This window comes from Triplophysa dalaica, chromosome 1 (assembly GCF_015846415.1).
Source record: "Triplophysa dalaica isolate WHDGS20190420 chromosome 1, ASM1584641v1, whole genome shotgun sequence".
Lineage (NCBI taxonomy): Eukaryota > Metazoa > Chordata > Actinopteri > Cypriniformes > Nemacheilidae > Triplophysa > Triplophysa dalaica.
The window spans coordinates 4,519,152-4,542,714 of record NC_079542.1 but is presented as its reverse complement, the minus strand read 5'-3'; the positions used below and the strand labels follow the sequence as shown (position 1 = coordinate 4,542,714).

The 23,563-nt window shown below is 38.5% G+C and overlaps 1 protein-coding gene across 2 annotated transcripts in view; it reads right to left on the bottom strand.

Annotated features, from left to right (window-relative positions):
* The window catches only part of dennd4c (DENN/MADD domain containing 4C), a 57,595-nt gene that overhangs the window by 10,721 nt on the left and 23,311 nt on the right, over positions 1–23,563 (bottom strand). For both annotated transcript variants that reach the window (XM_056745847.1, XM_056745855.1), the window contains exons 3-22: positions 18,888–19,140; positions 17,478–17,547; positions 16,302–16,471; positions 15,642–15,883; positions 15,263–15,329; positions 15,064–15,122; positions 13,804–13,948; positions 12,151–12,326; positions 11,977–12,077; positions 11,575–11,793; positions 11,348–11,493; positions 10,978–11,016; positions 10,266–10,396; positions 8,027–8,159; positions 5,498–5,704; positions 4,225–4,353; positions 3,598–3,745; positions 3,101–3,241; positions 2,882–3,013; positions 1,127–1,264 (exon numbers count right to left, since the gene is read on the bottom strand). In XM_056745847.1, the coding sequence (XP_056601825.1) occupies positions 1,127–1,264; positions 2,882–3,013; positions 3,101–3,241; positions 3,598–3,745; positions 4,225–4,353; positions 5,498–5,704; positions 8,027–8,159; positions 10,266–10,396; positions 10,978–11,016; positions 11,348–11,493; positions 11,575–11,793; positions 11,977–12,077; positions 12,151–12,326; positions 13,804–13,948; positions 15,064–15,122; positions 15,263–15,329; positions 15,642–15,883; positions 16,302–16,471; positions 17,478–17,547; positions 18,888–19,140 (2,846 nt within the window). The remainder of the gene's footprint in view (positions 1–1,126; positions 1,265–2,881; positions 3,014–3,100; positions 3,242–3,597; positions 3,746–4,224; positions 4,354–5,497; positions 5,705–8,026; positions 8,160–10,265; positions 10,397–10,977; positions 11,017–11,347; positions 11,494–11,574; positions 11,794–11,976; positions 12,078–12,150; positions 12,327–13,803; positions 13,949–15,063; positions 15,123–15,262; positions 15,330–15,641; positions 15,884–16,301; positions 16,472–17,477; positions 17,548–18,887; positions 19,141–23,563) is intronic.

Sequence of the window (23,563 nt, the reverse complement as noted above, 5' to 3'; positions counted from 1 at the left end):
CACAATAGTCCATTTAAAGGAGCCACTCTTTTGCTGTTTTTGAGGCTTTGATTATGTTTTTTGGGTGTTTAAAAATGGATGTTCATGTTTCTAATTTCAAAAAACTTTTTATATTTCAAGTCTGCCGTTCACTGCTGCCCCTCTTCTAACAAAACGACTGGTTTTCTTCTGGTCTTTATAAAGTCCTTCATTCCGAAATGCTCTGATTGGTACAGCTGGCGAGGTCTGTCGTGATTGGTTCCCCTCTTAGAGTGCATGTGTGAAGATGTCCCATACCATACCATAACAGCGAGCTTCCGCTTCTCAGGCTGTTGTGATTGGTCGGTGCCCCTCTCAGTGCAAATGTATTCATGAACTTTTAGTAATAAACAGTAACAATGGCGTCCAATTCAATTGATCAATTAAAAACATGCGGATCCATCAAAGTGTAATGGAGGTCTACTAGTGCATGTGCAAACGATCACAATAAACCTTGATAACATCATAACAGGATTTTTGAAGAATAAAAAGTAAGAGTAACTCTTCACATATAGTTGCGGGAAAAAATAAGAGACCATTTTAGACTTTCATCTAATCTTCATTCCTAGATGTATTGTGGTCATTTCAATCTAGTGTCTGTTGAATTTCAACAAAATCAAACCACAGGAGTGACAAAGTCATGCAAGACGCAATATGAAAGATTGACAGCATGACAAGACACATGAAAACTGTGATAAAACTTCAGGTTATCACATACAAAAATGTTTTTTTCATAAATGTACTAATATTCCTGTTGTATTGCTTAAAAGTGAATATTAACTTTTTTACAGTATTTGAGTACTGAAAAAATACAGAGCATCTCTTCTGGTATTTTCTGTTTGGTTCTCCAGTTTCAATTTTCTCCAAATAAATGCAAATAGAAACTTTATCTTATTTGAAATTATGAGAAATATTGCTAGTAGTTCACCGAACGAAACAAAAGTGATCATACATAAAAACAGACCTATAATAGTAAATTCAGGAACGTGCAAGTATCTAACCATGCATAAAACAACACTTTTAAATGATATTTATTTTTTAAATAAAACAAAAGCGACATAAATGTAACAGTTTATAGCATCATCTCTGTTCATTTTCAGTGACTCACCAGTTTCTCTGCCTGCGTTGCTGTCCAAGCTTCCAGTGGAAAGTTTCACAATGCTGGCAACAGGGGGCGCCATGTCAGCAGGGCTGGGGGGCTCGGTCACAGCCACAACACTATCCAAAGAACTAGCCAAATCATCACCTTTAAAAGACAAATGGAGAAAAATTGAGAACTTTATTAGAATACGATCGAAAACGGTGCATGATTTATTTAAAAATGAACTTAAATCAAGTTATTCAGGGAAGACTTGTTAAATGTAGGGTTGGGTATCGTTTGAATTTCATCAATTCCAATTCTGATTCAGATGCTTATCGATTCCCATTTTTGTTTCCAGAGTTGTTGAAATTAATAAAAACATTTAGATGTCAACCTGAATGGTAATTTAGCCTGCTTATTGACGAATTTGCGAACATACAAAAATATTTATGAGCAACGTTTTGTGTATATATACTGTACACATAGCAAACAATGTTTTGTCCAATTTAATACAATTTATATTACCATAGTTTAACTACAAATGTCATGGTTAAACTGTTGTTAATATAATGACTATGCTACATTTGTGGTTACTGTGCTTTACTACAAATGCCGAAGTTGAACTATGGTTACTACAGATTGTTTTAATGAGAGGGCGATCCCAGCGTTATGCAAGTGACATTAAAATGTTCAAAGAATGAATTTGTTGCCAATATACTAGTCTCAGCCTCAGACATCACGCACACGGACCGTTGGCTAAGCGTCTGATGTATATGGCACACTTTTCTGGAAACACTTCAGCACGTTTGAAGCCATAATCTGATTGGTTGAAATTCAACAGGATTTCCAGGAGACGTGGGTACCGCGTAATATACTGAATAATTTGTTTATATGGTCACACTTTATTTTTCGGTATTGATAAACCATTAACTACGACTTTTGCCTCCGTAAACTCCTAATTTGTTGCTAATTAATAGTTAGTAAGGTAGTTGTTAGGTGTTTGGTAGGATTATGGAAGTAGAATGTGGTCATGTAGAATATGCGCTTTTTAAGTACTAATAAACAGCCAGTATGCTAACAATAGGTAGTTAAGAGTGAGAATTGGTCCATATACTAAAATTTTACCGTTTATATTTTACTAAACCCTTGTTAATAGTTTAAACATCAGAAAAATGTCGGTTAATGTATACGTTTTCCATTTTAAAACGGGAAATAAACATGTGACAAAAAAGGACACGTTTTTGGGGAGACAACAAACTTTGCAGGATTTCTGCGAATTAAAATGCAAGCAGTAATACCCAATGAATGGAGAAGGGGTGCCTCTTCATAGAACACAAATATTTTAATCTTATCTTCATTTTCATTCTCATGTGTCCATTTATGAGGGATATGTACCAATCCTGAAAGTGGCACTTACCAGAAATCGTGCACTGAAAATAAAACACGTTTTTAAAACTTGAAGTGAGACCTGACATTCGTTTTGAATCACCAAATGTTGATTCCTGTGATGTTAATAATAGTAAAAACCTTGGTAAAAACTTTATTTTCTCATGGTAGTGTTGACCTTTTCACGGAAATCCCCAAGAGCGTTTTATTGAGTTATCAGCAGATATCACACATGCACATTTCCGAAAATCTGCACGCAGGAATTGATAAGAGGATTTTAATTTAATATTATGTACACGATTCCTTACCTTGCGATTCCGATTTCAGAATTGATTTTCGCTTCCCAACCCAAGTTAAATGTCAATGATACAAAAGTAAAATATTCGTTTACAGTACCATCCTGTTGGGTCTTCGCAGCTTTGTTGCTGTTAGTTAAGTCACCAGACAGGGCAGGAGAGATTATAGATGGATCTGTGGGGTCCTGGGGCAGGTCGTCCTTAGATCCATAACCCTGATCAGACTGACCTCCTTCATAGAAATAAATATATAGTACGTATTATTATATAAAAGCATGGGTTTGTGTGTATTATTTGCACAAAATATATTTACAAGTACCTGTACTGTAGAGAATGTCAGTAATTTTCTCAATGAGAAGACCGCGAGCGACGAGCTTCTGTTCAGTCTCATTGGAACTGTCGGCACTGCAGTGACTGAGTCTGTCTCCATCAGCACCTGCTGCTGTACCTGCTGATGCATCTGTAGAAACACACACGCAGCTCAGTCATGTCACACTGCTAAGACCTGAACATCAAATTAAACATCAATTCTCATTTGTAGTATGTATTTTCATAATGAACTTTGACCAACATCGCTTGACACAATTCTGAATAACTCGCAGCATGAGAAATACATCTTGTGGCCTTAAAAGCATAATCAGTGATGTCGCCCGGGGTCTTCAAACACTATACACCCTCGTTCGTGTGACCTTGCATTTACAATTTACAAGAACGTCGTCTAAAGCATGTAAGAGTTGTGCATTGACCCAGCCTTCTCATGTTGAAAAGAAACATCGAAATAAGAATAAATCAGTTTAAGATGTTAGGAATTCCAACCTGGGGTTAACAGAGAAGGTCCTTTATGAAGGGCCGTCCCATGCAGGGCCTGTTTAAACTGCACCACTCCTCGCACCAGATTACGCATTTTGGTCCACATAAACTGTCCGCTGCGGTTGCGACTCGGCCAAGGACTTTCCAGAACAGCCTGAATAAAGCACAGCCAATTAGAGGTTACGGTTACCATGACAACCCGGGTTCTTCGGGGGAACACGCAGAAGTTTACAATCTTCCTGTTCATTGGAGCGACAAGGACCAAAAACATCGAGATATGATGGAAATGTTCCAATAAATATTGATAGAGGGTGAAATCACATATTCATCCTTGTTCTTTGACCAACTAGTTAATTTGTTAGATTTGTTTGAAGAATTTAGGAGGACCATAAAACTACAAAACAAGTGCTTGAAAAATACAAATAAGCGGTTTGATTTATTCAAAATACAGAGAAAAGCAAATGCTGGGTAAGAGAAACAGGTCCATATGTACTGCAATACGATTCATCCTCATTCAATCTTACATAGTGTTTTTTTCCATATGACATTAGGAATGTAGTACTTTAATACTGAAAAGACATTTTTTGTGCCTAATGTAATGCACTGCTCGTTCTATAGCGTGATAAAACATACCTTGTTGTAGTATCCATAAGTAATTGCGTTGGGTTGAACTCCAGCCTTCTTCATCTCCATTAACACACGCACAGCCATGACGGGCATTTCCCACAGACCGCACAACTGCATCACCACGCGATAACACACCTGTTAAACACATCAGAGGGTCACAGTGAGCTCCACAGACATTTTTGATAACTTTTAGACAGAATTATATATCATTTGTTTCTTATTATTGCTTATTACACACTTTGTTGGAATGCTTGATTCTGATTGGCCAATCGCGACATTCACAGGTTCCTTATTCCCAGAGAACAACCTCTCTAAACTAATAACACGAGGTAACCTGGGTGCAGTAAATCATTTTGACAGTTCTTTTCACAAATTAAATATAATTATGGCTTTTAATAACACATTTGACGTTATATTTACAAATAATTAAACTAAATTTGTGACATTTAAATGTCGTTTCTGACCTTAAAACCGAAACTAAACGGCTTTTCCTCGTGGAAGGTCTAAAAAATAGCCAATAAAATATTTCTAATTCACATTTCATGTCCATTCTCATGTGGGAGGTAGCTCTTGTTATCGCAAAATACGCCCCTTCAGTGTGATACAGGAACCTCTGCTTCGTGTTGGGTCCTGATGACAGTGTTGGGGATTATTTCTGCGATAACAACCGGATGCCTTTACATTATCCATGACGTAAAAACACACATTACTTTTGCTAATTGTGAGCATTAGAATGTACACTATCGTACAACTTTACTTGAGGATATCTCCCCCCACAGAAACCTGTAAATCAGCTTTGAGATCCATTGTGAAAAGAGCTTCAGAAATAAATGTGTATTTAAATCACAAAATATCTATTCACTAAAAAAGATGTTGTTTTGAAACAAACTTTGCAGAAAACATTTTCTACACTCATACACAAAGGAAAAAAAGCAAGTGTTAGAGGCCAATGACTGTGTTTAACACTGATACTAAAATCTCGGTAAAGTACATACATTTACCAAAGAGTCTATCTACTTAAACTTTTTTTTTTTTAATAAACTTTGGACATTTAGCAGACAATTTTATCCAATCTGACTTATACAGAGATTCATTACAAGGAGGGAAAAATACAAAGTGATTTCAAGAAAACACTCATGCACCAGGAAAACAAGTGTCAGAGGCTAATGGCTCGGTTTATAATTGATATGAAAATACATTTACCAAAATGTCTTTTAAATAAAAGATAAAACTAATAAACCTAAAATGTAGAAAACACTTTGTAGACTCATGCACCCACCTCATCCAGTACCTCCACCTCAGAGCTCCTCATCTTGAGCAGGACGTTGAAAGCCTGTTGCATGGCGCGGGGTTTGGATTGGGCCGAGCGCATGCCAGCAGGAAGACAGATGAACCACAGACTGTAGCAGTGACTGAACAGACACTTTGCCCACTGGGATGGATTGGAGTAGAAACGCTTTGCCAACTTGTAGGCCATTTTGATTTCCTGTGTGAAACAAACATTCACGTTTGAGGATCATAACATGCTATTGGATGACGTTATCTTCCAAAACAGCTTTTAGGCCCAAGAAAAAAGTTATCAGTGCATATTATTAGAACAACCTGACTCATCAAACCCATTCGTACGGCAGTCCTAGATAAAATGGGGCATCCATTCTGTCAAAACCTAACTTTATTGGTACTTCTTGTACATTTTGAAGCCGGATGACCTAAAATAAATTCTGTTCGGGGACAAACCGTACTGTGGCTTTCATCTCGAATACACCAGTATCTCACAACTCCACCCTGTCATGAAAGTCGGTTTCTGTGAGTACCAAAAGAGGTCAAGCCATAGCTAAAAACTTGACAAATTTTGTAAGCTTGTTCTTCCTTGAATAAGCATCCAGTGTGTTTATGTTCTCTCCCAATAACAAAGTACAAAGGAGTCTTTTAACAGCAGGAAAGTCGAATGGCACCAAGACAGACAATTATTTTATTTTTCAGGTCAATGGCTGTTCAAAGTTCATCCCCTTTGAAGTAACACTCCCGGACTCTAAAGTCTGCCGGCGTGTGCATGACGCGTGTTGTTTTCTATTGTACAACATAACAGTGTACAGAACGTCTTGCTCAAACACTGCTGGTGTACCTCCGAAGAAACAGCAACAGCAGTGTATGAGGAAGTTATTGTGTGACTATTCTCGGTTTAGCTGACACTTTAACTACTGCACATTGAGCAGAATAAGTGGCACAAAAGTGCTTCAGTGAATCAGCAGTTTTGAATTTGTCAGGACTAATTTAATACATCATGTACAATTGAGAATCCCTCAGTGACGCAAAAGTGCTTTCTTGAGATGAGTGAATCAATAGCCAGTAAGTGTCAAATGACTCGGGGATTTATTTCAACTGATTTTATGACTAGCGCAACCACCAGCCATTAAGACAGAAACACTGAGCTTGCTTCCTAATTCATGAGCATTCCATCTTAAATGGAACCTTGGGTATAGAGAGATATATGGCTTAACATATTAACAAGGGCATTGATTTTTAAAGGTGAAACAAAAAAACTGTGTAATTGTAACTATGTAAAAGAAAAATCTCGGAGGCCGCCTTATTTTTGCATCAAAATCTGCGACATCAAATGGTTGCAACCTAAACCCATTCTCTTAACGCTACAGCAGAGCACACACGTTTCCCATTTATAAAATTTCCTTATAATGAATTAGACCCAAGTAATGTAAGGTTTAAAACTATATTGTTAGTCATAGATGTTAAAGTAATTGTCCAATTCGATGGTGTGATAACACTGCGCAGTTTTAAGTGTTCAAATCAATCATAGTAAAAGTTATCTCAAACGGACCCACATCATTTGCAATAATGCTAGACGGAACGGCAGGAAAAACTACATCCGCAACTGTCTACGACAGTGTCACACGGTTGCTACATCAGTAAAGGTGGTAACAAAGGGTAATGCGGATATGACGCCATTAACAGGCGACTAAAAGGCCCTGGTTCAATGTTTAGATTTGCTCAGGATTTAATAACAGTTGGAAACATTTGAGATATTGTAAGAACTCAGCTGAAAAAATATATTTCATATACTTTATACATTATAACAATATACTGATGAACACAATAATAAGATGCTTGTGGTTTGGTTATTCATTCACACAAATGAATATTAACCCCCGTCAGATAATGACCGAGAGAGTGAAGACAATATCGTTAGTCTATCAACATTTTATAATGGCTAAAAACATTGTGTATATATTAAATATGCAATGATTTTGGCTAGTAATATGTATGTTTGTATCGTTTCTGACCAACAATATTAAAATGCATTAAAATACACCAAATAGCGTCTTTTTGTCTTTCTTTATTATTTTGGCATTATTTATATCTATTTATCAACCCTACAGTACCTTGTATTCACTGAAGAACTGATAAGTGTGTCTGTGTTCAGTTTGGCTGCCTGTGCGCGCAACTATTATACCATTTTATGGCGGCCTCCTTAAGTAAAAATGAGTATTAAGTATTTTTGTTAAAGAAATTAAAATATTTAATGCGTTTCTAACGTTGAATGCTAGTAGTGCAAGGCTATTGCAATGTATTAAGCCATTCATCTATCTATACCCAGAGTTCCCTTTAAATTTGACTCTTACTCTTTAGCTACACACCCGACAGTAATTGTTCATCACCAGCGTAGTACATTAGTGTAGTGTAAGAATTGGGATTCATGCATAGTTTGGACAAGAACGAATGACACTGCCAGCATTTCTAGTAGTGTGTGTAAGACATAATCCAATAAGTGTGATTTATTGGGATCCTTAACCTGTTTGGTTCTCTTGGCCAGCAGGGCGGGGCTACTAGACACACTTGCTCCTGCGGTTCTGGTGCTCAACGCTGGCTTCAGCTCTCGAGGACGGTCAAACAGCTCCAACCGTAAACGTGGGAATGTCTTATAACTGTGAAAAAAAAGCTTCTGTTTAAAGGAGAGCACGATAAAATCATTGTACAGACATCAAAACTGTGATACAGGAAGAAACAAATGTCATATGACGGTCCAGTCAGTATAGTATAGAGAAGCTAAATCTTTATGCGAACAAAAGCTTAAATAGGAGAATTTATATGCGAGAGGTAAGATGTTATAAAGTAAAATTGACATGGAGTTTGTTGTATACACACATTGTGTGTTTATACCATATCTGCATTACTTTGGGTTCTCTGAATTACAACAAGAGATAGTTCATCCAAAAATAAAAATTCTGTCGTCATTTATTCAACCTCGCAACATTCAAAATATGGAACACAAAGGTTGCAATGGTTTTCTGGCCATACAATGGAAGTCAAAGGGGATCAATGTTGTTTGGTTACCAACTTTCATCAAAATATCTTCTTTTGTGTTCTGCAGAAGAAAGAAAGTCATACAGGTTTGCAATGGTGACAGAATTGTTATTTTTAAGTAAACTATCCCTTGTAGAGTTAGCGAGTTACATTCTGTATACCCTCTGAATGCTCGGAATAATACGTCTCATATACCCGCCTCCCTAAATTAGCATCCCAATACAACTCTTGTCTACTGAATTTCGACACGTTACTCTAAAACATCCATAGAATTTGTTTCTATACCGATTCTCTGTTGGAAAGGGAACGGTGCCAACGGAGAGCAAAGTGCTTGGCAGCTCCTGTGGCACTGAGCGCTGGGCTCGGTCTCAAGGTTGGAGGGTGAGTGACAGGCAGGCACTTATGAGAAGCATGGACATAAATGACGCTGGCCTTGTGCTAATGGATAAAGACGCTTTAGATGCGATTAGGACAGAGGGAGGTGTAGGGCATGTGAGAACGACAGCCAGATAAAGTGGGTGTGTACAGACACCATCAACAAACAAGCGGTCTTGAAAAGAAGGAACCGTACAGTTGCAAATTGAGGTTGTTATTATGGTTAATTATAGTCTTTGCTTCAAATCGTTTACCTTCTATTGTACATAATAGATCTGTGAGACGTTGTTTAGACATTTTTCAATGATTTTAGTCCTATCAAGCTTCTAAATGGCGACTTTAAAGTTAAAGCGTGTAATTATTACATCATGACGATAATAACAAGAGAGGTTCATACACCTAAAACAAAGTATTCTTTGTCTATACAAGAGTTTTGTGAGAACAGAACAAATGAAGCTATTATTCACCAGTCTTATAACTTGGCGACGCGTAGGAACGGATTACGGAGTTTGGTCTCATTGATGTTCCTTGAAGCAAATGTGTTGAGGATATGCATATGCAAATGACAGACTACTGTCAAAATTTGATTTTGTTTTAATATTAATGCAAAGCGAAGTATTGCGATCCTTACTTTAGATTACTCATTGGATGACTTGTTTTTTGTGTCACTTGCGCGTTTAAACACATTGCGCTTTTCACACATCCGGACATGTCAAACCGTACATGTCAATAACCTTTCACACAAATTGCCCACTCGAGTTGAAAAAAGTAAACTTGTGCGAAAGCTGCAATTGAGGCGAAAAGCGCATGTGCATGGCCAATGCTGCAAAAATTACTTTCTTACTTCATCTTTTTATTCTTGTTTTCCAGTAAAATTGTCTAAACATTGCAAAAGATGCATTTTCTCGATAAGCAAAATGACCATAGAAAATAATTCTTGTTTTAAGTGAAAAAATATAAAAATTTCAGTGAATTTGTGCTTAAAACAATCAAAAAATTGGGGTAAGAATTAAGGTTTACCCTTTTCTTAGTCACTCAATTCAAGATTATTTTTCAATTGTTTTGCTGAAATTTCATATTTTTGGACTAAAAACAAGACTTATTTTCTTAGGTCAGTTTGCTCATCAAGAAACTGCATCTTCATTCAAGACTGTTCAGACATTTTTATTGGAAAGCAAGAATAAAAAGACGAAGCAAGAAAGTCATTTTTTGCAGTGTAGGGTGAGAAAGAGAGGAACGTGAATCTGAAAAGGACCACAACACAATTAAATGTGTATTTAAAACTGGTCGAGACCAAGTATTGTGAAATTTCTTTGTACAATCTACAAAAACTTGGCATCATGCGTGCATACCTGTATTTTGGAGGAGGGTCTGGCCCGTCCTCCAGAGGAGGTTCGGGTGGCATGACGAAGACTGTATGCTCGCTTTTCTGTGACTCATCCAGTTCCATCAATCTAGTGTCCTCAGCAGACTCACCTTCCACCTGTTCAATGCATTTACACATTCATTTAGCTACCGTAATGGCAATAATGCAATAACCCACCGTAATGTTTTCAAACTTTAATGTGTTTGATACAATAGGAAGTGGCGAGGTCATACACCCTCAACACAATTAATGGAACGTTTTTCGCTTTTCTTTGTAATAAACAACACTAGTCGCGTGTTATCCATCAGCCTGCAGATATTTCCAGGAACTTTCCACTACCTCCCTTTTCTGCATTATTCCCGTGCTCCGAGTGTTTAGATTCATGATGTGCCAATGGCAGATGGCGGAGTTAATTATTAACTCCGACAAACCGACTGCTCCGTGTATGAAGACCATCTGTTCTCCCATAACTACGGATCTAAATGTCCTTTATCACAATCTTTACAATTACCAGCCCAAAACAGCTCTGAGGTCAGTATAACAGTGGCCACGTTTATCGTCAACTCCATCTGGGTTTATGGTCTAAACATGTGGCGCGCACTTTTGTTTTGCGTTGGGTGTAACACTAATCTGGTGTGGAACACGACACGGTACGGCCATGCTGAGCAGTAAGGAGCTGTAATGAAAATAAGGCTCACCTTTGTGCCCTTGTCCGCTCCTTTGTCGGAAGGGAAAAGCTGCAAGAGATGTGGGAAACAAATTGAATCATAGGAAACTCTGGATCCTCTGTTCTTCCCATTGGGAAGTGAGCTATTAGTGCTTCGGAAAGGAAAATATTTTTTAACAAGGTTATAACCGTTTTTTTTAAAGTAGATTACAGTCATCACAATGCTAGTAGGATCAATTGTATGAAGGTCACACCTATTCTGGTTTCTAGATACGGTTCAACACAAATCTAAGGAAATATTTCACTAGTTTAATGGTTTCGTCCTAAAATGAGAAAATGAGACGTATAAAAAAGTAAATGTAATATTCACATATGTTTTTCACGGGCATGTGCATACTCACCTTTTCAATGCAGTCGTCGAAGAAGGCCAGACCGGTGTCTTTGTCGCTGACAAATGTGCATTCCTCGATGAAGCGGATGAAGATCTGAGTCTTGGTGAGTTGAGAGTAGAATTTCTGGTGAGCGCGGTCTCTACTCTTCAGGAATCCTGTAGGGAGAGACATCAGCATCGGTCAGGTTGTAGATTGAAAGAACGTATGGGATGAGACAGGGTCGTGATATCGGTTACCTTGCAGGTCGTAGAGCGAGTCTGCAGCGGTTGCTTTCTCAGAAGGTGCCTGTGTGATGGGTTTGAGGTAGCTTCGGTAGCCTTTTAGTATGATGGCCATGAAGCGCAGGAACGCTTCCTGGATCTCCATCTCGAGTTCGTTTTTTTTCTTATGCCAGGTGAAGTCCGCCTCGATGGGGGTCATCTCCACCGCCGAGACTTCTAGCGTCGCCCGTCGAACTGTTAGGAAACAAGACCGTCAGGCTTATACGTACAGGTGTAACCAGACTCTACAAAAACCTTCACAAAATACAGGTTTGGAACAGGGCGTGAGTGCATCAAGATTTGTACTTGTTTAAAACAGATCTACTTGAATTTCTAAAACACTTCTACAGAGATTAAAACGGTCAGAGATGTTGGTACCAGTGGCAAGTTGTTGGTGCAGGTTCCCCAGAGAGCTGATGAGACTCTTGCATGGCTTCTTTGGAAGATTCTTCCAGTTACCGTGTCGTTTCTCATCAGACCTGAGACGCAAACAGGTGTGAAAAATGCGGTCAAATTTTTTTTCTGTCTGACCTAATATTTTGAGGGACTCACAAGTATATAGTGTTGGTGTCCAAGTCCACACAGACGACGTCATTCGGGGGATCATAGAGGTCAAAGTATCTGGAGTCCACACCCACGATAAATGGACACGGTGCGTTCAGGACCCCCGCCAGAGAGAGAGGACACAGGGGGATGTACGGACACTGCCACTGGAACGGAAAGATCATCTGGAAGAACAAGATATAAGGATGAGTTACAGACGCAGCAGTGAAGATGTTCATGGCAAAACTCTGTTTGTAAGTCACGGATTGGAGAAACGAATGTTTACAATAATTGATTGATTTTATGTGCTGTCAGACACTCTTATGACCAATTTGGAATATATTTTGTAGAAGCCTGGTGGCAATACGGTATGACATTGTTAACAGTAGAAACAAATAAAAACAGTATTAAAAACAGTGTCAGACCCACAGATCTATACATTTATTATTAGTTTCATTTTTAACGCCATTCCCGCATCTACGGCTTTATTTATGGCGAGAACTATTCAATTTATACACACGTCTGTTCTATACACAAGTCGATCACAGATCTATAAAACACAATTTATAAAATAAATAGTGTAGGGTTGATGTGGGTTCTCCTAGTGAAATAGAAACACAATGAAATGCATCATAAAATGTAAATGTCTGCTAAATTGGAACAATTAATTTTGTACTTAATGCACTTTAATTGTGCTAAAGTCCAACTAAAGATATACTGAAGTATGTTTGATTGTGCTAAAGTCGTGGAGTTATTGCAAGTACACTTCAAAGCACACTTCAAAGCACACTTCAAATATTTTGCATTGAAAGACTGACATTATACAGAAATCATGCAATCCTTATCAAAAGTCACATTAAAGCACATTTTAGGCTTAATATAATCTCGCATTGTGTACAAGTAGTAATCCAAATAAAGTTGAATTATTATTATTATTATTTTTTTTTACCGCCATACCAGATTCCATGGTTATGTTTAAGGTGAGAAAAAATTGGTCTATATTATATCAGGTTTCTGTCTTTTTTCTCTATAAAAAACTGTATTTATTGTTAGGCTTAAAATGTATTCATTATTTTTTATAATCAAGTCTCAAGCGTCAGCAAATAGACTTTTAAAAAAGTAAGGTAAATTTGTTAATACATGTATTATATGAATTATTTATTTTTTGTTGCTTTTTTACTAGGGTCAACTTAGGAACATAGGAAAATTGTGATAACCTGTTAAAATCTGCAAAATAATGATGTTTAAAGTTTGCAAAATCAAATCTAAATTATATCTAAATTATATAACCGACAAGTTTCGCATTCTTCCAGGGAAAAGAAGGCCATTTCCGAACTTCGAGACACATCCCATCTAACATCTGTGTGGCGTTCTCTGCTATCAGCATCAACCAAAAACTTTGACTATACAGAACTTTTTCCAAGTATTAAAATCACTCGGTTATTGTAAATCACTGCAATAAGCATACCTGCAATATTGCACGCAATATTTCAACAATTTTAGCATATCTTGCAGTCCTAATGCTATTTTTGATTCCCTCGAAGGAACACTCAGCCGGTAATGTCTGCATTATAGATTCATGGCACATCAGACTACCCCGGCTCTCTAAAAATAACAAGTTAATAATTTGGGTACATTCGTTTTTTTCAGTCTAATACTCACCGCCACAACGGCCTCAGCCACTCCGGTGAGTACGGCTGGTCTGAGCGAGTGTAGCAGAATCTTGTTCTCCAGAAGCACAAAGTGCAGCAGTGTGGCACAGTTCTCTGGTCCTAGATTCATGAGCAGAGTGCTGTAATCCGCACCGCTGTATCACGGAGAAGAGCAGAGAGAAAAGAGAAGTCCACATGAGCAACGGGTCAAAATGCTTTTAAAGAAGACGCTTTACTCTGTGGTATGTGTGTTTATTTTCCAGAGGCAGAGAACTAACTACATCTACAACAAACATAGACCAATAGAGACTCTAGCAAACTTATGTTCAAGCTCAGCATTCACATGAGACAATCATTTCTGAGGCTCTTTCAGACAAGAATATACGAATAGACAAAGATGATCCGTTTTGTGATTTTTCATTTTTCTGATGGTATAGTTTCTTTTCAATCGAATCCTGCTAAAACAAAGCATGTGCGTCATCTAGATTAACAAATACCACTGAAGCGAGGAGAACATTAAACTTTAAAACTGACCGATCCTGAGATAGTTTCATGTTCTGCGAGCAAAAGCTTTTATCTCATAAAAGCTCCTGGCTTGTGCATTAAGTCCGATTAAAAAGATTGAAACTCTAGGGATAGCAGGAAATCCAGAGATCCTTGTCTTTTTAGATGCAAGCGTTTCCTTCGGAAAAGATATGCTACAAAGATGATTCACAATTCTAAACACGCAATTTCGATCTCATTTCACATGCTTGCCAGAATAAGCTCTTAAACTTAAAAATGGCACTTGTAACCCCAGGTGTACGTTATCAGTTTACCCATTAGCACGCTCACCTATGCTTGACAGCCAGACAGTGGCTAAATAAAGTATAGTCTGCGTCCGCCCGCGTGATGTAATTTCCGTCATCAGGAGGGTCCGCGGTCGTCTGCACACAACATCCACGTGCAGCCCAATTTTTAAGGCCGTGCAGACAGACCGTACAACAGCGCATGCACCAAAAAATGTTGAAACGACATCCACCAGGTGACGTACTGCACTGTATTGAACTCATCCATCTGCGCTTATCCGCGGTTGAGTATGCTCAAGAAGCTGTGCGGACGCATTTGTGCATGAGACGGACACGGAAAGTTAACTATACCCGGGTCTTAAAAGCAAATTAACTTGACATATACGGTGTATTTAACACAAGGCTAAGCACATCTAAACGTAGGTGGTCAGAAACTTTTGTGCACATATTATCTATACCAACATCTCACACACACCGCTTACCTTAGTGGCAAAGGTGTACAGACAGGCTGGGACAGGATTAGGGTGTCATGTGCTGAGAGCTTAACAATAATAGGAAAGACAAATTTTAACTTGTACTCTATAAACAAATACATGGTTACTTGAAGTTATAAACTCAGAATACGGTTTTGTAAATGATTAAATCTAAAGAGAAAAGAAGAGAAAAATATTAAATTATTACCTGCACCAGTATTCTGGGTCTCTGAGGGGACGGGAAGGAGACGTTGTGCATGAAATGAGATATGTGTCTAAAAATAAATAAATAAATATTCATATTTTGACAAACATCTTGATGTCAGAGAAGAGTCGTAACACCTAAACAATTTGGGGGTGGATAAATTATGACAGAATTTTATATTTTTGGTTGAACTATCCATTTAACTTTTACAATGGATGGCAGATAGGTGCCGGGGCCAACCAGATGTGGCACAGATACCATAAATTCATTTTAAGAAAAACAAGAATATTAGATTTTTTTTATTTAAGATATGCGGTAAGCGCGGGGGCCCATCGTACGCAGCGATAATGAAGGTGGAGTTGTAAATAAGAACAGTTTGTACTTCTCAATAGGCAGTGGGTTGACTCCATTGGCAGAAAGCTTGTACAGGAACATGAGGAACTTTTTGAAAGACTCGAAGAAAGGCCAACGGGACAGCAGGCAGATGCACTTGTTGGTGTTGACTGTGAGGTTGGGTATGACCTTCTTCTCCACAGCGGTGAGCAGACCCAGCTGGATCTTCTGTTTCTCAATGAGACCCTCCACAGGATAGGGCTCATAGAACTGTATCCCAGCTCCATAAACCTGTCGAGAATGAAAATATAACATCAGGTAATCATTTCTGTGCTATTCGTGAAGATGCAAACAGCTTTCCAACTGTACCAACTTTACAGTGTAGGAACGCACTCAAATGTCTCAAATAAAGAGCAATGATTTAATAGCACTGCACTGTTCACACTTGTAAGCAAATCATTAAACTAATGGCTTCTGCATACTAGGCTAAAACATACAAAAGTGTTGCAACATCGAAGAACACCAACTTCTTTAGAAATTGGGCAATCAGTTTTCCTTTTCAAAAGTAATGAAATATCTTTTAGCTAACAACGATGCAGAAAAGGGGGTCATTTATCTAGTCATTACACAACTAGAACAGACTGGATCCAAATGCATAAAAGTTTTGTCAAAAACTAAATGCCAGTGGGATCACACATGTGTACTCTACCTTCTCTCCATTGGAGTTGGTCAAAACAAACGTGGAGAAGACAGGTAAAGGGTAACGTGTGTTAGGGGCCCAGCACTCAATTTTGGCCCCCATAGGAAGACAGAAGAGGGGCACGGATTCCGAGAGGGAAAACGACTCATAGTCTTCTTCTGGATAGCGGAATATCAAACCTTTAATAGAAAAAAAGTTATAAATGTGAGTATTTGATGTGTTCCTCTTTTCTTCCAATAGCTAAGTTGATTTATTTTCTGCCTTGATGTATTCCACAAAATGTCATTGCATTACATAATAAATATCAAAACGGAGCATTTATGGCATAGAAAACAATCATGCAAAACATTTCACTTCTTTTATTAGTTAATGTGATGAATTACATCTTAGGTTTTGACCCAAATGTTTAAACGTAACAATTTATACCTCTATAAAAACGACACAACGAATAACAGCAATTGAAAAAAATAAGATAACACAAGTGTCACATTTGTTACAGAACACATGACCATTGCTTTGCAGATGCGTCTTAGTTTGATAGTTATCTATTGCAATAAAATATATGAGCTACATACTTCAGGAGCCTAAAGGCCTGGGACACTGTCTGTAAATGACATAATAGTTTAAGGGCAAATAGTATGCTGATATTTTGAAACACCAAAGTTGACGTGAGACTAAAAGCAGCAAGACCAGAAGTTTGGCTTTTCCATGATTAACACATTCATGTAACAGGAAAGGATGCAACATGGCGATAAAGAAGCTACAGTACTGTAAGTGTTTTTATAGAAGTGATGTGCGAGAAGTGTAAAAGGTCACGAGCGGGTGCACAGAACCAAGAATGCATTCACTCTTTCTCTCGACATTGTCCACGTGTGATTTCTTGGGGAACTTTTTTGATATCTGTGTCATCGAGGCGCATGGGCGCTCTTACCAACAAATCTGTCATTTCAGTAAAACAATGGTCGCCGTTGTGGTTACAAAACAAGCACGCATTCATTTGTAGAGCACTTATTTTGAGGAAATCATAGCCGAGCTTGAACGACATTTACAAGTCTCTTTTATCAACAACAGAAAGACAGCTTCTGACGATTAGAATCAATCACCTGAGATCAGAGAAATGAATCCAAAACAAAATGAGGGTGAAGAGAAACTGAGAAAGAGATGGAGGCAGAGATGGGGACTCACCGGCCTTATAGGCGATGGAGTTAGAGGCGGAGACTGACTTCTTGTAGCACAGAAACACACTTGATCCCCACTGAGAATGAAAAGGAAAAGAGTGCTTTGACAACTGAACTGCGAGTCCATTGTTTAATAAGGCAAGTTATGTTACACAGGACAATATTTCTCATTCATGCAAAATAAAAGGAAACACCCCATACAATAAATGTTTTAAGATAGCTTAAAAACTAAAGCCTAATATCAAAATATCCCACGATTAACAACAATTGTGGTATCAGTACCCATGATTATCAGTATTGTGTTTAATATTACATGCATGAGAATGAACCACATTCCCACATTTCCGAGTTTCTCAACAGCCGTCATAGTTGGGTAAGCGTCTATAGCAATGAATGAGAGACTACCACAAATATGCGACCCTAGACAAAAAAAGAGTAGCATGGGGTTTTGTCGTCATGTTTTTTGCATTCTTGTTTGCTCAAATAGCAAAAGAAAAACTCAACGATATTGTTTTCACATCTTTCAACAAAAAGAAAAAACAGAGAGTCTAAAAACGGCAATCAAAATTTACTGGAACTAATGACGCTGTATAAGAAACACCCTCGCATTAGCGTTAAGACATTTTTTGTAATTTGAATCAAAGGTAATAGAATACAAAGTATAGTGTTATAAACGCAAACGTTTATTAAAAATGAAAATATACAAAAGTTGGGGGATTTACGGTGCTGATGACCGTTAAACGCGTTATCACGGCCTTGTGAAAAAGGTCCTTCTCTTATAAAATCCAGCACCAAAGCAGCCGGGTGGTGAATTGCATTCATTTAACATTTTGCCTTAAAGGGACAGTTCACCCAAAAAATTAAAACTCATTAAACTGTCATTATTTACTCACCCTCGAGTTCCAAATATATATAAATGTCTTTGTTCCCATGAACACAGAGAAAGATATATGGAAGAATGATTGTAACCAAACAGTTCTTGGCCAACATTGACAACCATAGCAGGAAAAATACAATGGTGGTCAAAAGTGCCCCATGACTGACATTCTTCAAAATATCTTCTTCTGTGTTCATCACAACAAATACATTTGGAACCACTAGAGGGTGAATAAATGAAGGCATAATTTTCAATTTTGGTGAACTGTTCCTTTAATAGCCACAATGGTTCCGAACTTGGTCTTTCTGTCGCTCTATTGACACGAAAACAAACAATTTAAAGATGAATCTTTGTTTTTTATTAATGAAGTAACAAAATAATGTTACTGTGACTTCTTTTATCCATGATAACCGTAGAGTGAAAATCTGATACTGTGACGGCCCATCATTACAGTCATCATTCTTTGTGTGAACGGGCCTTTATAAGTAGTGGCCACTGTGTGGTACCTCCACATAATTTTGACGTCCACTCTATACTCACCATGCCACAGTTGAGGTTCTTGTCCACCTTGCAGAAGGTGTGAGGTGGAGTTTCGCCCTTGTTTGTGATGATGACGCAGATGTCTGTGACAGCCAGTGAGTTCTGAGGCTGGACGGGCGGCGCTCGACGGATCGTGATGAATATCCGGTGGGAAGCGGCCGAGCTGTTGTTGACGTTTGCGCAGCGGCCGAACGGTGTGGCCTGGATGACCTCGCAACCCTGAATGAGACGCTCTTTACCCTCATACAGCACTCTGTGACAAATCACAAAAGATAAGAAATTCAATACACATTGAAAAGGGAAATGAAAACTAACACATTCGCATTTACTCTCGAGCCGTGCACAAACATAACGCTTTGCACCAGTTTACACATCACACAAATCTTTTGTCCGAGTCGATTCATGTGTTCTTATCAGAGCTGAACAATACATCGCCATTAAACTGTAAACACAAACACACAACCATGTACAACAAACCATGGACGTCAATGACACATCTTTGTTTTCCTTGAGGTCATTTTATGAGCAACCCAGTAACAAAAAAAAAAACAGGGCAGGGCATTGTAAAGCTCGGAAAGATCAGTGGGAAAACATCTGATCTGGGTAAGACATGAAAAACACAACAGAGATTTTAACACCAAAGTAACGTGTTGACTACAGCTGAGGTCGATGCATGTTTGCATGCGAGGAGTCAGAAGTGACATGAAATGAGGAAGAAGCTGATAAAAGACAGATGGGCAGAATGACAAGGACCAGGTTCTGCAGACGTAGATTATAAACTACAGGGATGCAAAGTTTGTAAACTCATCTGTATGAGACCCCCTAATGCTATATACATATATATATATATATATATATATATATACACAGTTGTGTTCAAAATTATTCAACCCCCACTGAAATTGATTGTTTTGGTCGGTTTGACATTGATTATGATCATTCAGTCATCCTGCTTACAATTAAATCAAAGAGGCACGTGTAGGTCAGACAAATATAACATAACATTTATAATGAAATGACCACAAATGTCTTTTCTGAGCTCACATCATTATCAGTTTTATTCAACCCCCAAGTGACATTCAATCTTAGTACTTAGTACAACATCCTTTTACAGTTATAACAGCTTTTAAACGTGAAGTATAGCTTGACACAAGTGTCTTGCAGCGATCTTCGGGTATCTTCGCCCATTCATCATGGGCAAAAGCCTCCAGTTCAGTCACATTCTTAGGCTTGCACACTGCAACTGCTTTCTTTAAGTCCCACCAGAGGTTCTCAATCGGATTTCAGTCTGGTGACTGCGATGGCGACTTCAAAATGTTCCAGCCTTTAATCTGCAACCATGCTCTAGTGGACTTGGAGGTATGCTTGGGATCATTGTCCTGTTGAAAGGTCCAACGTCTTCCAAGCCTCAGGTTTGTGACGGACTGCATCACATTGTCATCCAATATCTCCTGGTACTGAAGAGAATTCATGGTACCTTGCACACGCTGAAGCGTCCCAGTACCTGCAGAAGCAAAACAGCCCCAAAGCATGATTGACCCCCCGCCATGCTTCACAGTAGGCAAGGTGTTCTTTTCTTCATAGGCCTTGTTCTTCCTCCTCCAAACATAGCGTTGATCCATGGGCCCAAACAGTTCTAATTTTGTTTCATCAGTCCACAGAACACTATCCCAAAACTTCTGTGGTTTGTCCACATGACTTTTGGCATACTGCAGTTGACTCTTCTTATTCTTTGGGGACAGCAAGGGGGTGCGCCTGGGAGTTCTGGCATGGAGGACTTCATTACGCAGGGTGCGCCATATTGTCTGAGCAGAAACTTCAGTACCCACATCTGACAAATCTTTTCTCAGTTCCTCAGCAGTCACACAGGGACTTTTCTCCACTCTACGCTTCAGGTTGCGCACAGCAGTCGAAGTCAGCATCTTCTTTCTGCCACGACCAGGTAGCGTTTCAACAGTGCCCTTTGCCTTGAATTTGCGAATGATGCTTCCTATGGTGTCTCTTGGTATGTTTAACATCTTTGCAATCTTCTTATAGCCATTGCCCTTCCTGTGAAGAGTAATCACCTGTTTTCTTGTCTTCCTGGACCATTCTCTTGACCTCACCATGTTTGTAACCACACCAGTAAATGTCTAGAAGGAGCTGAGTATCACAGTCATTTTAAAGCTGCCTAATTGGTGCTTATTAGGCTTTATTGCTGCTCCCTGATATCCACAGGTGTTTTCAATACCTGATTGAAAACACTTCATTGAACCTCTGTTCTTCAGAGTGGTAGTCTTTAAGGGGTTGAATAATTATGTCAATGAAGAATTCACAAAAGAAACATTTACTACTGTATTACAAAACTAATTGATGTCATTTTAGTTGCATATGGTTCTTTAAGAAGTCCTTGAAGGATTTAATTCTGAATACAATTACAAATGTACACTAAATTCCCTAAAACCATTTACAGCATTGGGGGTTGAATAATTTTGAACACAACTGTATATATACACAGTCATGGCCAAAATTGTTGGCACCCCTGAAATTTTTCCAGAAAATCAAGTATTTCTCACAGAAAAGTGTTGCATTAACACATGTTTTGCTATAAACATGTTTATTCCCTCTGTGTGTATTGGAACAAAAAAATGGAGGAAAAAAAGCAAATTTGACAGAATATCACACAAAACTCAAAAAATTGGCCTGGACAAAATTATTGGCACCCTTTCAAAATTGTGGATAAATAAGATTGTTTCAAGCATGTGATACTCCTTTAAACTCACCTGGGGCAAGTAACAGGTGTGGGCAATATAAAAAAAAATCACACCTGAAAGCAGTTAAAAAGGAGAGAAGTTGACTTAGTCTTTGCATTGTGTGTCTGTGTGTGCCACACTAAGCATGGACAACAGAAAGAGGATAAGAGAACTGTCTGAGGACTTGAGAACCACAAATGTGGAAAAATATCAACAATCTCAAGGTTACAAGTCCATCTCCAGAGACCTAGATGTTCCTTTGTCCACAGTGCGCAACATTATCAAGAAGTTTGCAACCCATGGCACTGTAGCTAATCTCTCTGGACGTGGACGGAAGAGAAAAATTGATGAAAGGTTGCACGCAGGATAGTCCGGATGGTGGATAAGCAGCCCCAAACAAGTTCCAAAGAAATTCAAGCTGTCCTGCAGGCTCAGGGTGCATCAGTGTCAGCGCAAACTATCCGTCAACGTTTAAATGAAATGAAACGCTATGCCAGGAGAATCAGGAGGACCCCAATGCTGACACAGAGACAAAAAAAAGCAAGACTACAGGTTACCAAAATGTACTTGAGTAAGCCAAAATCCTTCTGGGAAAACGTCTTGTGGACAGATGAGACCAAGATAGATCTTTTTGGTAAAGTACATTCTACTGTTTACCGAAAACGGAATGAGGCCTACAAAGAAAAGAACACAGTACCTACAGTCAAATATGGTGGAGGTTCAAAGATGTTTTGGGGTTGTTTTGCTGCCTCTGGCACTGGGTCCCTTGACTGCGTGCAAGGCATCATGAAATCTAAGGATTACCAAAGGATTTTGGGTCGCAATGTAGGGCCCAGAGTCAGAAACCTGGGTCTGCATCTGAGATCATGATTATTCCAGCAGGACAATGACCCCAAACATACTTCAAAAACCACCCAGGAATGGATGGCAACAAAGCGTTGGAGAGTTCTGAAGTGGCCAGCAATGAGTCCAGATCTAAATTCCATTGAACACCTGTGGAGAGATCTTAAAATTGCTTTTGGGAAAAGGCGCCCTTCCAATTTGAGAGACCTGGAGCAGTTTGCAAAGGAAGAGTGGTCCAAAATTCCGGATGAGAGGTGTAAGAAGTTTATTGATGGTTATAGGAAGCGATTGATTTCAGTAATTTGTTCAAAAGGGTGTGCAACCAAATATTAAGTTAAGGGTGCCAATAATTTTGTCCAGCCCATTATTGGAGTTTTGTGTGACATTATGTCAACTTTGCTTTTTTCCCCTCATTTTATTTGTTTTGTTCCAATACACACAATGGGAATAAACATGTGTATAGCAAAACATGTGTTAATGCAATACTTTTCTTTGAGAAATACTTGATTTTCTGGAAAAATTTCAGGGGTGCCAACAATTTTGGCCATGACTGTATATATGTATATATATATATATATATATATATAGTCATATATAACCATCACAATAATTATTACAATATTATAAACACATCTTTTTCATCCATGAAGCTTGAACCATCGTTTGATGTCCCCATGTATATTATAATATTTAAATGAATATCATAAACTTTCGAATAGTCGACTAACGACCTAAATGAACGACTTACAGTCGACTACAAAAATCTTTAGTCGGGACAGCCCGATTATAAACAGGCTGAAGCTTACAGACATGAATATATCAAAGCAAGATAATGGTCCAGAATAAAACGCTGTAGGGAAGTGATTCATTTCAACAAATCATATTCTATATCAAAGCTATATAATATTCTATGAAGGGTAATAGGGCTGTGTGTCTCCAGCAACTTAACGGTACGATATGCATACAAGGCCTTGATGCGGTGAGTATCCCGATACGGGTACATTTTTTATTACATTTCTCAAATGACAGATTTGGAGTAAAATATACTTCACAACTGATAAGTAGTTATGAATGCCATCAGTGAATCTGACAAATCAATGG